We start from the raw sequence: 15,191 nt of genomic DNA, 5'->3' as shown, positions 1-15,191 counted from the left end.
GCCTTGGTTGTTTCTGTCTTGGCCCATTAGTAAAGTAAAGAAAGCAATCGAGTGGATCTAGCCAAACTGGAATGACCGAGTTAAGGGTCATCCACTGCTATTTCCTTAAAAGGATGAGCTAGTGAGAGCAAGAACTAGAGGTGTGAGATTTACTGAGTCCAACAGCCCACGAGGAAGGCTCTGTAATGTGAGTTGACCTCAAAGGAAGTCATGGAAGGACTGAGCCATTAGAGAGAAGCTGTAAAAGTGTTAAATGAGAAACAATGCGAGATCTGAGATGACACGCATGGAGATGTGTCAGGGGTTTGAGACTCTGAACCTGAGAGCTGATAATCTGAGAGTTTGGGGATTATGAGAGTGAGATAGCTCAGACAGAGTGAGCATGAGGAAACAAAATAATACTCCTTCTGCCTTAGTTGCACTGCCGAGGAGGCCATGTAGCTGTCCTTCTCTTGAAGTACAGTACATGAAAGAGAAAAAAAAACTACACTGAAAATAGTGAAAAGTTTCCGCAACAGGCTTTGATGGCTGTGTTAGTCACTGTGGACATCTGCTCTGCATACAAAAGTGATGGCCACACCCCTGTAACATCACAATAACCACATAAGGAACACATTTCTTTAACATTTTTTCATTGATCTACTCTTTTCATTCAGTGTTATTTCTTCTCTTTGCAGAATTCTATTCTGGCCTTTAAATGTATTAAAGGTTATTTGGCAGAATTAATCTTTTTCTCACTTTCTTTAGGTCAATGTAGTGGATGTGTAGACAGTACCAAATTATGTTAATGAAACTTTCATTTGATTGAAGAATGTGATGGTTTAGCAACTACCACATACTACCACATGGTTACATTGATGTCGTTCAGTAGTTCTGTCAAATCTTAATTAATGCTACATAGAGACGAAATGTATTCACGTTTATTTGGCTATGGGAAGAGCAACCTGTCTGTGAGGGTGAAACTGACAGGTCCCCTCACTGCTTAAGAGAAATGAAACAGCTATTGGAGGGAGGGGTGGGAAAAAGAAGTATAATTTTTTTAGAGCTCTTTGTGTGCAGGAGAGCAGATGTGAGTGAGATTAGAAATTAGGCCTCTTCCTCAACTTCTTTTAAAACACCATTTCAGTAGTTTGTCCATGTTGGGTTACGTGTAAACAAAATGTATATTTGAGTGTCGCCAGCATATGAATGAAAGTTAATATTATGTTTTCGTATTATCCTACCTACAGTAGCAGCAACTTGTACGGAGAGAAAATATCAGGTTTTGTGTTGAAGGCAACATGAAACCTCATGCGCACCTAAAAGTCCCTGCATGGCCTGGCACCTCAGTACCTGTCTGACATACTATTGTCCTACTCCCAACCTCACAACCTTTAACATTTGTTAAATTCTGTTCTCCTGCCTATCCCCCAAGCCTATCTACATACTATGAGTGACGGGGCCTTCTCCTGCTGCACCCCCCTGGAATTCTATCCCTAAGGATAGCAGAAAGTCATCTGCCCTAAACAATTCAAATCAAGACTTTAAACCTTCTTCCTTAGAAGGTCTTTTATTTAAAAGTTAATGTGTCTGCCCCTTTTCTTTCTTACTGTATTACAAAACCCTATTGTTATTGTGTAATTCTGCTGTCTACTCTCATTGTGTACTTTTTTTCTTACTTGAAAGCACTTTGAGAAGCCACTTTTAAAGGCACTATATAAAATGAAGTTTTTATTATTATATTATTCCTTGCGTTGAAGGCTAAAGAACTGCTAGAGCTAGATGTTGACCTCCCCTGATAAAGTAAAAAGTAAAGTCAAATCCAAATCAAACATACAGTGTATAGGCAGGCACATTTTCACACGACATATTTTAATTAATTTCCTTTTATAATGATCCTTTTATTATTTGTTAATATGTGTTACTTTTAATGTAAACTGTTTTACATCACTGTCATAATGACTAAAGCTTCTTTAATCAATGTCTGGAGAATGTCTTCTTTACAAACAGAAGAAACCTACGACTTTCTTGATATGATCGATTCCAATCATTCGGAAGGGTGAAAGGTCACTACACCTGTTTTGCAATAATGGAAACTGCTTAAAATTTAAAGCAAAAGTGCAGAGCAATGAATTGTAGCTCTATAGATAATTTATTTGTTTATTCAAAAACAAATCAAAACAATTCAATCTTGACATCAAACAAGATAATTTGCCTTAGTAATATTATTTTATTTTCTATTATTATTTTCAATAATAAACTATTATTTTTCTAAAAAAGTGTGGGAAAGCTCAGCGTGAAAATTCAATTCCCAGAAACCATTAGATGTTATTAGTAAAATATTTACAGCTTGTCATGTCTTGCATTCAAGTTCAGACAAATAATCACTGTCTGTATAATTCTGTTTACAGGAAAGTTAAAAATCTACTTTGGGGAGGTATATAAAAACCTGTCAACTCACACTTGGATCACTGCGGGTGAGTTGTTACCAGAGACGAGGGAATAAATATTTGATAGACAGTCTGTTAATAAATCTAAGCTACAGTACAATCAAGTACTGTAAGCGATATTAGCACTTGCATTTTTTGTTAAAATACATCTAATTTGTGTGTGAAGTCTGCAAGACTTCTCCAATATATAATACATAATCGTTATTTTTAATGTTTATTACTCAGGGTGGAAAAGTTAAGGTAGGTTAAATTTAAATTGTGATCTAGACATGCATTTAATAAAAATGTACATTCTCCACTGAAAATGTAAATGATACCCTTAATTGTTTACAGTTTTGAAACTAGATATATTGCAGTAACAATTTAAAACATTTAACAATTGCTTGATTTAAGGAAAATACAAATAAATGTTCACATCAGCATATTTGAGTATACATTTATGAAAATGTTATTATTAGATACAGTTAAAATGAAATACATGTTTAAACTTTGTAATGGGGAGCAGGGGGAAGGAAAAATATTGTACTATTTTTTTACTGTCATCTCTAGATTAGTCTCTAGATAATCTCTAGATTAATGTTTTACATCTCCCAGCTGATGGCTTCTCTTTTGAATAAAAAAGCTGAGATGTTTGATGAGTTGAAATTGATGAGACACTTGAGTAAAAGTGATAGATCAAGATGCAATCCTTTTACTTGGAAATCTGGGCTATTTCTAACTGTATGTGTTTTAACTACTATTTAAACTGTGCCTTTCAATGTTCAATATATTTAAATTGTACATACAGTGTATACACACTTTCAGTCAACTAAGTGAAGAATACTGTATATTGAAAACCATCCTCTATTAAATTAATAGAAAAATCATAGGGTACACAAAGTGAATCAAGGGTAAAAAAACAATCACCTGGTGCCACTCTACATGTCTTGAAGCAGTACTTAGTCAGGATGGACGCATTATGAAAAACAATGCACAATAATGATAAATTAAAATAATAGTGATTCAGACTTTACAGACATTTTTTCCCTAAAATGACTGTAAGATTATGTGTTTAAACAAGTCCTTCACATTTAACATACTGTAAAATATGATGTTTCCTTGTGATGTATTCCTTCATATTAACATAATTTAATATTCTCTGCTCTGCATATCTACAAAGATAAAAGTATAATTTTTGTACTACAAAATACAGATTTAGCTTTATTAAATGTTTAAAGGTTTGGTGGAGGTTCACAAAAAGTATGTTTCTGCATAAAGAATTCAGTGTAGTTTCATTTAAAGAGTTGAACATTGCCAAATGTTTTAGGCTTTTACACTGTAGTTTATACACAAAAATACAAATATTTTTAAATATATAATATATACTGTATGCTACACAAGGTAGTAAAATGCAGAAGAAAATATATTTTTATAATTCTAATTACACAGAGGTAAATTATGACTTTAATTTGTGTTTATTGAATTTTAAGAAGATCACGGACTGGAGAGATTCATCATGAATTCTACAAATGAGGAGATGCAGTACTGTTTCCAGCATGTCAAAGGATCTTGCCTCAAAGCACACCTGCTGGCATTTTTTAAAGGTGCTATGTACATGTTTATATTTGGAACAATCTTAGTTACAGTGTGTGGAAATTTGATTGTCATTTTTTCTATTGCTCACTTCAAACAGCTTCATTCTCCAACTAATTTTCTTATCCTGTCTTTAGGATGTGCTGACTGTCTTTTAGGCGCTCTTGTAATGCCATACAGCATGGTAAGATCTGTGGAAACCTGCTGGTACTTCGGGGATTTGTTTTGTAAAATACATTCAAGTCTTGACATGACCATTTCAGTAGCATCTATTTTGCATCTAAATTTCATTGCTTTTGATAGATATTTTGCTATATGTGCTCCTTTACGGTACAAAAGCATAATCACTGTGTTTGTTGTAGCCATTTTCATTGGCATTGGCTGGTTTTATTCACTGGGGTTTAGTTTTGGAGTGGTATTCTTTAAAGGAAATTTAGCACATCTTGAGGAATTCAAGATTTCAGATTCTTGTAAGGGCAATTGTATTATACAATTTGACAAACATTTGTCAATTCTGGCACCATTACTAGTGTTTTTTCTTCCAGCAGCAGTGATGATTTCTCTTTATGTGAAGATTTTAATTGTTGCCAGTAGGCAGGCAAAAGTAATAAAAGAAATATCAGTGGCAGTGGTTTCTCAGAATGGTAAGATAAGTAAAAAACAGGAAAACAGGGAAAGGAAAGCTGCAAAAACACTAGGTGTTGTAATGGGAGTATATTTGCTCTGTTACCTTCCATTTTCTATTACTACTGTTATTGAACCATTCATTGATTTTTCTACACCTGTGATTATATTTGATACCTTTACATGGTTGGGCTACTTCAATTCTGCTTGCAATCCTATCATTTATGCATTTTTTTATCCCTGGTTCCAGAAGGCCTTCCAAATAATTATAACAGGGAATGTCTTTCATTTTGGTTCTTCATCAGTAAATCTTCATCAATAATTTTTTTTTCATAGTTTAAATGTTTAAAATGTAAAGAGTGTTAATAAGTGCATAATACATTGTGTTTTAGTCTTTCTGAATTATTGAAAGTACAGTATGCTATATGAAATTATCGTGTGCCCTAATGACTAGCAAATGCTAGCATAGTTAAAAACATAGTCCATGACATGCTGAAAAGAGAAGCACAGAAACATTTCGACTGTGAGGCCATCTTCGGGTGTCACCTGAAGAAGGCCCCACAGCCGAAATGTTGTTTCTTATCTTCTCTTTTCAGCATGGAATAAACCTCTACTTGTTCCTTTGCACCCTACGCATGCTGATGCAGCTCCCTACTAGATGACATGCAGTATGATGAAATGTGGTAACTTCTGTGAAGAGAATTCACTATTATTTACTTGAGTGAAGACATTGTGGGGAGCAGTTAGAAGATTAGAGTGGTCTCTACTGGAAAGAAGCAGAGGTGAGCTATTATTGGTGTGAGAATTTATTGTGAGAAAGCAAAAGCATAAATGCAGGGCAATCTGTAAATTTAGAGACTGCTTTATGACTGGGTTTTGCTGGCTCTGTGTTCGCCGGCAAAACTTGCCAAATGAGTCAAAACATTAAGAATTTAAACAGGGTAATTTAGAATAAAATCCAAAATATACACATAGAATATGTGACAACAATGTATGATATTGTTGCACTACTGGAACTATTATTTTATAAGTTTAGAAGCAGTTGGTTGGGAATTACTATTTCTGTACTGATTTTACAATATAATTTAAAACTTCATATTTGAGCATACCATGATAACATTGTACATTATAATGTACAAATAATTTAATAATAATGCCTTATGATGTTGTCTCAGAAAGCTTTTTGATGTATGACTGCTGTTTTTATATTGTACAGGTTGCATACTGTACATTAATTTATTACATTTCTTTAGCTATAGTAATAGCAATGTAAAACTGTCTCAACTGTTTTTCTCTTCTAAAAATATATTTAAACAGATGCTGTGTTTCTAATAATTTTATATTGGATTGTTTTTTCTTTATGTTTTTTTATTAAACCTTCTTGGCCACTGCTTTCCAAACTTTGATTTACTTACTGAAGTGATAATATGTATTCCATACTCTAAGCAGAATATTTTAAAAAGTTTGCTTAGTATTCTTCATACTCTGTTTCCTGAAATTGTAAGGACAGTTGATCCTTGTCCAATGCAAGTTACATTTCTACAAAGCAGTGTTCTAGGCAAACCCACACTGGAGAAACTTAAAATCTTATGTATGGTGCTTGATAAAGTCATCGATTAATACCAATACACATAAAAGCTGTGTATAAAATGGAAAAGTAAAGTATCAATAGAAAGTCTTATACTACTGCTTGTGCTACAGTATATGAATATAATTCTCGTTATTAATTCTAATAAAACTCGTTATCAATTAATTAGATACGTGATTCCATATTATATTCCCTATTAAACAAATTCTAAAAGTATGCTCATGTTTACGCTGATAATGAGTGAATTCACAGAAAAGGTTAAAACATTATGACTTTTCACAAAGTACAGATGCAGCCATTCAAAGTGCGCGGCACAGACACGTACCGGAGGTAATTGGCTACGACCTCGCGCGATGACACAAAATACCGCGGTACGTGATTGGTTGACCGACCATAGGTCGGTCATAGAAAGATTTAAATGTCTTTACTGTGCCCGTTTTAGTATTGAATATTTATATGGAATTTTACCACTGAAGGGAAATCTTAGTAGCTGAGCATAAAAAGAATAGGAGCATACTGTAACGCGTGTGAAGGCCGTAAACGATATTAATTTTGGAACATAAACATACAGTATATGGCTGGTCTCGGTACTTTAAAGAAAAAATACACACCAGTATTCCATTTCTCCCTAAACATTTTAAGCATCGAAGTCTTTAACTAACATGATACCGGAGTCAACAAGCATACTTTTAGAATTTGATTAAAAGGGAATATAATATGGAATCGCGTATCTAAAGAAATTAATAACGATATAATTATATTCATGTACCGCAACACAAGCCGGAATCCAGCCGGAGCCATACCTTTTTTTTTAACAAACATTTCTTTGAAAAAATAAAACGTTTCCCTGGGTCAGAGATGAAATGAAACTTCACTCGCACCAAACAAATTTATATTTCTAAATATCACAACATGATCGAATTTAAATCATTTTAATAACAATGAATAGTCACCTATGTGTTACAATATAAACATTTATATTGATTTAAATCGCTTTTTGATTTAAATCGCAAACGCGTGTTTAAATATATGTGTTTTTTGATTCACAATCAGACAAATGCAACATAAATTGATATCTTTCTCGTCTAAGTATCTTAATAAACTTTCAGCATAGCTTTCTCCCCATTTAGATTTATTTTTCTTGGGATCTTGGGATCAAACATGGAAAGATTAGATTGTAATCGTTTTTATTTTTTAAATACATTTTAGAAAAGTGTAATCTATACTAAAAAGCTGTACACCACCTGCTATAAAGATACATATTGTAATACTTTCGGGTTCAGATAGGACGGACACAAGAACTCAGACTTGCGGAGTTAAAGCAAGTTAAAGCCTTGATTTTATATATCACCTTTAAAAGTGGCATCTCAAAGCAATACAGTAGATGTAAAAACAGTTAAAAAGACCACAGATTACAAAGTGAATGCCCAACACTGATTTACCCATCTGTCATGCTAATAAAGCACCTTGAATTGAATTGAATTGAATTGGGAGAGGGGGGGGGGGAGGGCGAGCGAGAGCACAGCCAGGATAGGCAAATAAGATACACTCCACAGACATTCACAACAGCGGCATATCATAAAACGTTTGCACATATTGTTAAATTATTACTTGTTTTTCAGGAAGTTAAAAAAAAACACTTGAATTACTTATCTAGTCTCTCGAAATAAAATTATTTTTCAAGCAATGCAACTAACGTCAGGCAACGTGTTTTTTTTAATCCAACATTGACAGCCACATCTTAAATCTTGTCAGTCAGCTCTTTTTTCTCTATTTGAATTGTGGCAATTCAAACAACTTGGGATAACAAGTGGTCTCAAAGTCACCGAGCTCACAGAGCTTCAACAACAGATGACAATTTCCTTAGTCCTTCCTTAGTCTTCCTGAAATTGTCAGATTATGAGTGAATAAAAGCATTTTATTAAAAACACGTTTGCGTTTGTTTGGGAGCTATATTATGTATTTTTCATATGTAAGATATAATGATGTGTTCCTGCTTACACATCGTTCGACTTTAAAAGCTAGAAAAACAGGTTTCGATTCACATTATCTGGCGAGCCTTGTTTTGTCAAAGGACAGCACACTCTCTCTCGCTTTCCCTAAAGAGACAATACACAGGGGGGAGGGCAAGCGAGAGAGAGAGAGGAGGGGGGGGTGATATGTAAATATGATAATGTGAATTCCATCAAGTCAGGCACTTGTGAATTTGCAGTATTCCCAGAAACAGTCGCATCCCATCCACTGTTCCTCCAGAAAGCTTATGCAGAAGTGATTAAATATGGAATTAATATGGAATTTAATATGGAATTAAACCGGTTTCACAGGTATTTTCAAAGTAGAAGGGGGCGAGATTTCCAGCGAAAGACACCCCTCCCCCCTCCAAAACCCAGTAAGTACAGTACTTACTAGTTAAGAAAGCTAGGTGTTAGCATAAATTATTAGTAATCAATAATATTAAATTTAGCAATGTAATAAATTTTGCTAATAATAAATTCTATTCTACTCTGAGAATGTAGGGGGAGGAAGAATGCCCGTGGTCTTTTCACTTACTGCAATATTATGGACACTCAATTGACTTTTAACAAAAAACTACTTTTTTTTGACAGCTGGAACAGCACCCCACCGCGCCTACGCGCCAGCATTATATTCTCATGTACGGGTAGAATGTGTTTATTGTCTTCCAATGAAAGACGGGTTCCTTTCGCCGTAGTCGGGAGACATTAGAAGCTTGCCACGCCCGGACTGTTACACCAACGCATTAGCATGTTAAAGCGATTTCATTGAGGAGCCTAGCTTTCTTAACTAGTAAGTACTGTACTTACTGGGTTTTGGAGGGGGGGAGGTGTCTTTTGCTGGAAATCTCGCCCCCTTCTACTTTGAAAATACCTGTGAAACTGGTTTAATTCGTCACAGCCAGCACTCCTGCAGAGAGGGGGGTTGTACTTGCAGTGCATCGGTATAGATGGGAAAGCCAGAGCCGACCGCTACGCCGCCCCCGTGTTTGGGGATGCTTATCATTCTCAGTGCATAACAAGGAAGATTAATAAACATAAACATAATCTCATGGTTAAATAGTCAAGTCTAGCCATGTGTGAGTCTAGTCTCACAGAGCTTCAACAGCAGATGACAACTTGTGAGTTCGATTAAGAATGAATAAAAGCATTTCATTAATAACGCGTTTGCGTTTGTCTGGATGCTGACAAAGTAAAAAACAATTACTTTTTGACAATGAAGAATTGTGTGTGTGTCTCTCTCTCTGCTGGCGTTTGTAATCGTTTTTATTTTTAAATACATTTTAGCAAAGTAATGTACCATAAAAGTATTGTGATACATATTTGGGTTAACATGTTCAGTGTTCAGTGTGTGGTAATTTGTTTGGTGCGAGTGAAGTTTTATTTAATCTCTGACCCAGGGAAAAGTGTGGTGTGGACGGCTGAGGAGAGAATGCAGGGCTGTGTCCGTTATTCTTTTTGTCTTCTTCTGGCTTGGTCGGATAGTTTTTGTTTTTGTTTTATCGATAAAGTTTGATAATCGGCCAGTGAAAGCTCTGTTGTCTGTCACATGAATGCCTGAAACATTGTACCAAACCCAGGATTTTACAGTATTTTTTCTTTAAAATACCAATAACAGCAACATACAGTTTACATAATATGTTGATGTTCCAAAATTAATATCGTTTATGACCTTTATGACCTTCGTTATGCTCTTTGTTAATGTCTAAGCCGGAACACATCATTATATCTCATTTTGTATTTCTTTTAAAAAATAATTAAAATTGTTTCCCCAGCCTAACAGTATTGTTGTTATTGTTTTTATCCTGTAAAGCGCTTTGAGGAGCCACCTTTAAAGGTGCCATATACAATAAAGTTCATTATTATTACTATTGTTAATTTGCTGGACAGAGAGGTGAACATTATTACGCAGAAGACAAAGATAGCGATTTACATTGCATTGTGCATTGTGCTGCTGTAATACAGTTTTAAATAATTAAAAGTCTAAACAGTATCAGCTTTATTTATGGGTTTTAAATAAAGGCGATTTAAATGCGATTTAAATCAATATAAATGTTTATATTGTAATGCATAGGTGACTATTCATTGTTATTAAAATGACTTAAATTCGATAATGTTGTGATATTTAGAAATATAAATTTGTTTGGTGCGAGTGAAGTTTTATTTCATCTCTGACCCAGGGAAACGTTTTAGTTTTTCAAAGAAATGTTTGTTAAAAAAAAAGTCATGGCTCCGGCTGGATTCCGGCTTGTGTTGTGGTACATGAATATAATTATATCGTTATTAATTTCTTTAGATACGCGATTCCATATTATATTCCCTTTTAATCAAATTCTAAAAGTATGCTTGTTGACTCCGGTATCACGTTAGTTAAAGACTTCGATGCTTAAAATGTTTAGGGAGAAATGGAATACTGGTGTGTATTTTTTCTTTAAAGTACAGAGACCAGCCATATACTGTATGTTTATGTTCCAAAATTAATATCGTTTATGGCCTTCACATGCGCTACAGTATGCTCCTATTCTTTTTTATGCTCAGCTACTAAGATTTCCCTTCAGTGGTAAAATTCCATATAAATATTCAATACTTAAACGGGCACAGTAAAGACATTAAATATACATATACATACTATATACAGTACAGTTCGCATACAGTAATATGTTTATGTTCCTAAATCAATCTCTTTTATGAGCATGTGAAAGGCATGGTGAATCGGAGATTCTCAAAAATTACTGTACTTTGCATGATTGGAAACAAATGCGTGATTGCGAAATGCTGTGGTGTTACTTTTACAAAGACGGTCAATGAAAAAAAGAATGTGGACCAGGGCAATACTTTGAGTTTACAGCTTGTCCAAGGTCATTCATTATTAATACTATTAGTAATATCTTCGTTAAAGACTTTGATGGCGACAGCTCAAACATGAGAGGTTGAGCTTTATTAGCTCCACCTTGTGGAAATTCTGGATACTATTATTTTACTTGAGGTACTATACGAGAATTTACGGTAACTCGCGGTAGGCTGCGTCAAGCGCACCGCAAAATAATGCGGTATCGCCTGCTTGTTTTGAATGGCTGCATCTGTATATAAACTTAATATGGTCAGAAGGAGCACGTAAAAACATTTCCAAAATAACCACATGTAAGACTTTGATGCTTAAAATGTTTAGGAAGAAGGTGGAATACTGGTGTGTATTTTTTCTTTAAACTACCAATACCAGCAATATACAGTTTACATGTTTATGTTCCTAAATTAATATTGTTCATGACCATTAGACGCGTTATGCTCCTCTTCTTTTTATGCTCAGCTACTAAAATTTCCTTTTAGTTGTAAAATTCCATATAAATATTCAATACTAAGCGGATTAAAATGTTCACAGTAAAAATTAAATGATTCAATATTTTCACTACCGACCAATGCACCACAACTGCCCCTGTCGGTCATTTTGGCCAGCCAATCACGTACCGCGGTATGCCGCGGTGGCTCGTGGGTAGTTGCATGCGGTAAGGGTTTGTACCGTGCATCTTGAATGGCTGCATCTGTAATTAAAAATAGATATATACTTTACAATTAAAACAAAATATTTTTGACATTTGCATATGATAAACAAGAATAAATGCTTAACTTTGAAGGGTGAAACCTGGAGGGCATTCACACCTCCATGCCACTGTTCCGCAAGCTTTGCTTTTTTGCACAATGTCATCTTGTGAGTCTTGTTCTCTATACTACCACTTTTTGGGTGCTTTGTATTTTGATGCCATGCTGTTTTGTATGACCAACCAAAGTACTACAATAACGGCAGTCATAACTTTGAGGAAATTCTCTCACAAACATAAAACATGACATGAAGTGGAGCAGGATTGTTTGGGAAATTACTGAAACATTCTAGATATTAAAATCCACTCTTTGAGAACCACATATAACAATGCAAAGCCATTTTTATGTTCAGTTGTACTTTTTCCCACCTTTTGTCAAGTAAAATCAAATGGGACAAATGAATTAGAGAAGAGTTTATTGTATTTGTTTATTGTATTTGCTTCAAAGTATATGTCAACCCATACTATTGCAGAAAGGATGTGATTATGCTTAGAATTACATTCAATGGTCACATTTTTGTACAATGCTAAACACTGTACCACCCTACTCTCTTAATATATTTTCCAATGTTTTTAGATGTTTAAAACCAAACCAAACCACTAAATCGGTACTGTACCATATTGTACTATACCACACTTTAAATATACAGTATATAGTATGTATTACCACAATCATCACATTCACTTTCAATAACTGCTGATTCAATTCAGGATCACGGTATCCTGGGGCCTATCTTGGCTAGTAATGGGCACAAGGTAAGATACACCCTTGTCAGGACATAGTTCATTACAGGTAGCACAAAGACACCGACACAGAAGCTATGTGCATAGTGATTGATAGAGTCAGGTTGTCCATTTCTGTTTGGCGATTTGTTCGGACAGTTCTTTATGGTGGTCCCTCTTGTTAGTTCGGCATGCTGGAAGACAATTTTATCAGAGAGCAATTAGCTGAACATTGTAACAGCCATAAAGTAAGAGAGAGATTACTAACAGTACCGGATGACCTGACCCTGGTGAGCGCTATACAGATTCTTAAATGGAGGTTGCTGCTGTTATGGCCTCTGAAGTAGTTCGCTCCTCTCCCCTGCCTCTGCTCTTGTCACGTGGAACAGCCACTGCGATGCAGATGTGTTACACACACAACAGATGTGTGCATACTCTCTCCAGCATTTCAGCAACTGCTGCTCCACCTCTCATACCAATAGGTCTCAGAACTGCCATGAACAAGGTCATCATTATCAGTGTTGCGGGAAAAACAACCATTTCATTAGAGTCTGTCATTCTCCGCCTTCTTCCTCCCAGCGATAGCCTCCACACTTGCCTTCCTCCACTATACACACTATAATCCACACAGTGCTTTTGGTACCCAGAGCATTTAAAATGTGCACTGTTGGGCTGGACAACGTGCGAATTCCTCTGCTACTGGACACTGGGGCTGTGGTCTCACTCCTGAACCTCTCTACAATGCAGCAGTTTTTCTCTCACCTGCCCCTCCATGTACCATCCACCACTCTCTGTGGCTATGGCAGTTCTAAGATCGAGTCTGGGCTGCCTTTCCACTTTCAAACAGCAGCTCCTTCTTGACACTGCAGTGCATCCAGTCATTCAACCTCTGTGCTGCATTCTGCTGACCCTCCATGAATGTGTCACTGTGGAGCACGAGAGACTTCAGGAAGCATCATTGCATGGCCTGTAACTCCACCTCTGCAGCCAGCCAGCATCCTGTCTTGACCAACCCCCTTCAGGGACCTTATCACTAACTTCTTACTTCTGGGAGTCTTTCTCTTATTTGTCTGTCTTGTCTGTTAGTCCATTTTTACTCCCAACAGAGTTTAAACAAAGTACTTCCACTAGGCATCAGTTTTCTGCAGGGGGGGGGGGGTGTCAGGGAATGTCATGTTGGCATGCAGAGTTAGTTCACATGACACTACCTTGCTATTGTGAGGATAACACATTACGGGAAAATGGGGGGCTTGACGGCTCTCCCGTGGCAGTTCTGTAAAATGCACAATTAACAGCAGATGTGTGCAAAATGTATTCATGTAGTCTATGCCTGCTTTGTAATAAAACACTGAGGACATATTTTCTCTGTGCCTTCGATCCATCTTACAGTGCCTTGAGGCCCCAAGTACTAACACATGGATCTTGTTTGTAAATTACAGCTCGGCCTTTACTACGATTGTCTCCCGAAGGTTTTTCCAGAAGATAATTCACATGGATGTAATGTAAATCAATCATGTGTTTCTTTTAAATTTCTTATTGAGCAGGAGGCAGGTGGTCAAATGTATTGGAAGCTCTCCCAGCTATTGTTTTTAAATACAGATGCTCACCAAGGCTGCCGTCTGTAACTGCTGTCTCCTGTACTGCATGTATATTAGATAGATAGATACATCTACAGCTCAACATTAGTAAAACCAAAGAAGTAATCTTTGATTTCAAATGTGACAGGATTGAATTACAACTTCCTATGATTGGCTTCAGATAGTAGATAGAGTAGATACCTTAAAATATTTTTTTGGCACAACAATGCAATCTATTTTGAAATGTGAGGCTAAATAACATCATATCATGTGGAAGAAAGCCCATCAGAGACTATTTTCTCAGACAGCTCAGACAAATTTGGTGTATCTCAGGAAGCAATGAAATTATGAAACTACTGCACGTCTGCTAAAATTGTTGCATTCTGCAAGATATTTATAAGTTTACATGCAGGTGAGTAGTAATGGAAGTGCTCTTTTAATGATTAGAAAGGTAGAGAATCACTATCCTTAAAAGGACTGCCCTCACCAGCCAGCATGAATAAAGCCAGCACAACACTGAGTGAAGGTGTGGGGTCCTGACTAATACAGGCCAGGAAGTTCAGGGTGGGAACCTGAGACCACAGATCAGGATGGGGAAACATGGGACAGTCATACAGGTACACTTGCACATTACATAAATCCCTGTCCTTCCCCCCAAGTCCCAGGAGTTAACAATATCCCAGACCAGATATCTCCCACTATCCCAGACAGGGTCCCATCTATCCCGTTTATTCCTGGGGCTGGCATCACCAGCCCCATTGCTGGTCTGCTCAGTGCCCCATCACTGCCTGATGAGTGCACCACATTATTTTAAAAATATATATTACTGTCATTAGGACCAAAAGTTTTTATTCAACCAGTTTAAATTGGTGTCTGGAAAATACCCAGCACAATCTCTTCTATGCAATCAGAAAAAAAAACTACACTACATTTTTGACATGATCACAATGCAACAGAGTGATAAAGTGAATATTCAGAATATGCAGTTTCCTACAGTGACTTGTTGTAATAAAAGCCATAAAATGTGTAAAGCAAAAGTGAAGTGAAATTTGAAGATAGATGCTGTGGTT

General features: G+C 36.1%; 1 protein-coding gene across 1 annotated transcript; it reads left to right on the top strand.

The window, feature by feature from the left end:
* The first annotated feature begins 3,945 nt into the window (after positions 1-3,945).
* On the top strand, positions 3,946-4,947 carry LOC148840267 (trace amine-associated receptor 4-like). The gene has a single exon (XM_088937062.1). It carries the CDS (start codon positions 3,946-3,948, stop codon positions 4,945-4,947), a length of 1,002 nt encoding a protein of 333 aa, XP_088793188.1.
* The last annotated feature ends 10,244 nt before the right edge of the window (positions 4,948-15,191 follow it).

This window comes from Atractosteus spatula, chromosome 2, assembly GCF_055471065.1.
Source record: "Atractosteus spatula isolate fAtrSpa1 chromosome 2, fAtrSpa1.hap1, whole genome shotgun sequence".
Lineage (NCBI taxonomy): Eukaryota > Metazoa > Chordata > Actinopteri > Semionotiformes > Lepisosteidae > Atractosteus > Atractosteus spatula.
Note: the sequence above shows the minus strand (reverse complement) of the source record. Positions and strands in the feature narration are given on the sequence as shown.

Excerpts from the sequence above, each read along its gene's own strand:
- LOC148840267 (XM_088937062.1), top strand. The coding sequence starts at position 3,946 with ATGCAGTACTGTTTCCAGCATGTCAAAGGATCTTGCCTCAAAGCACAC.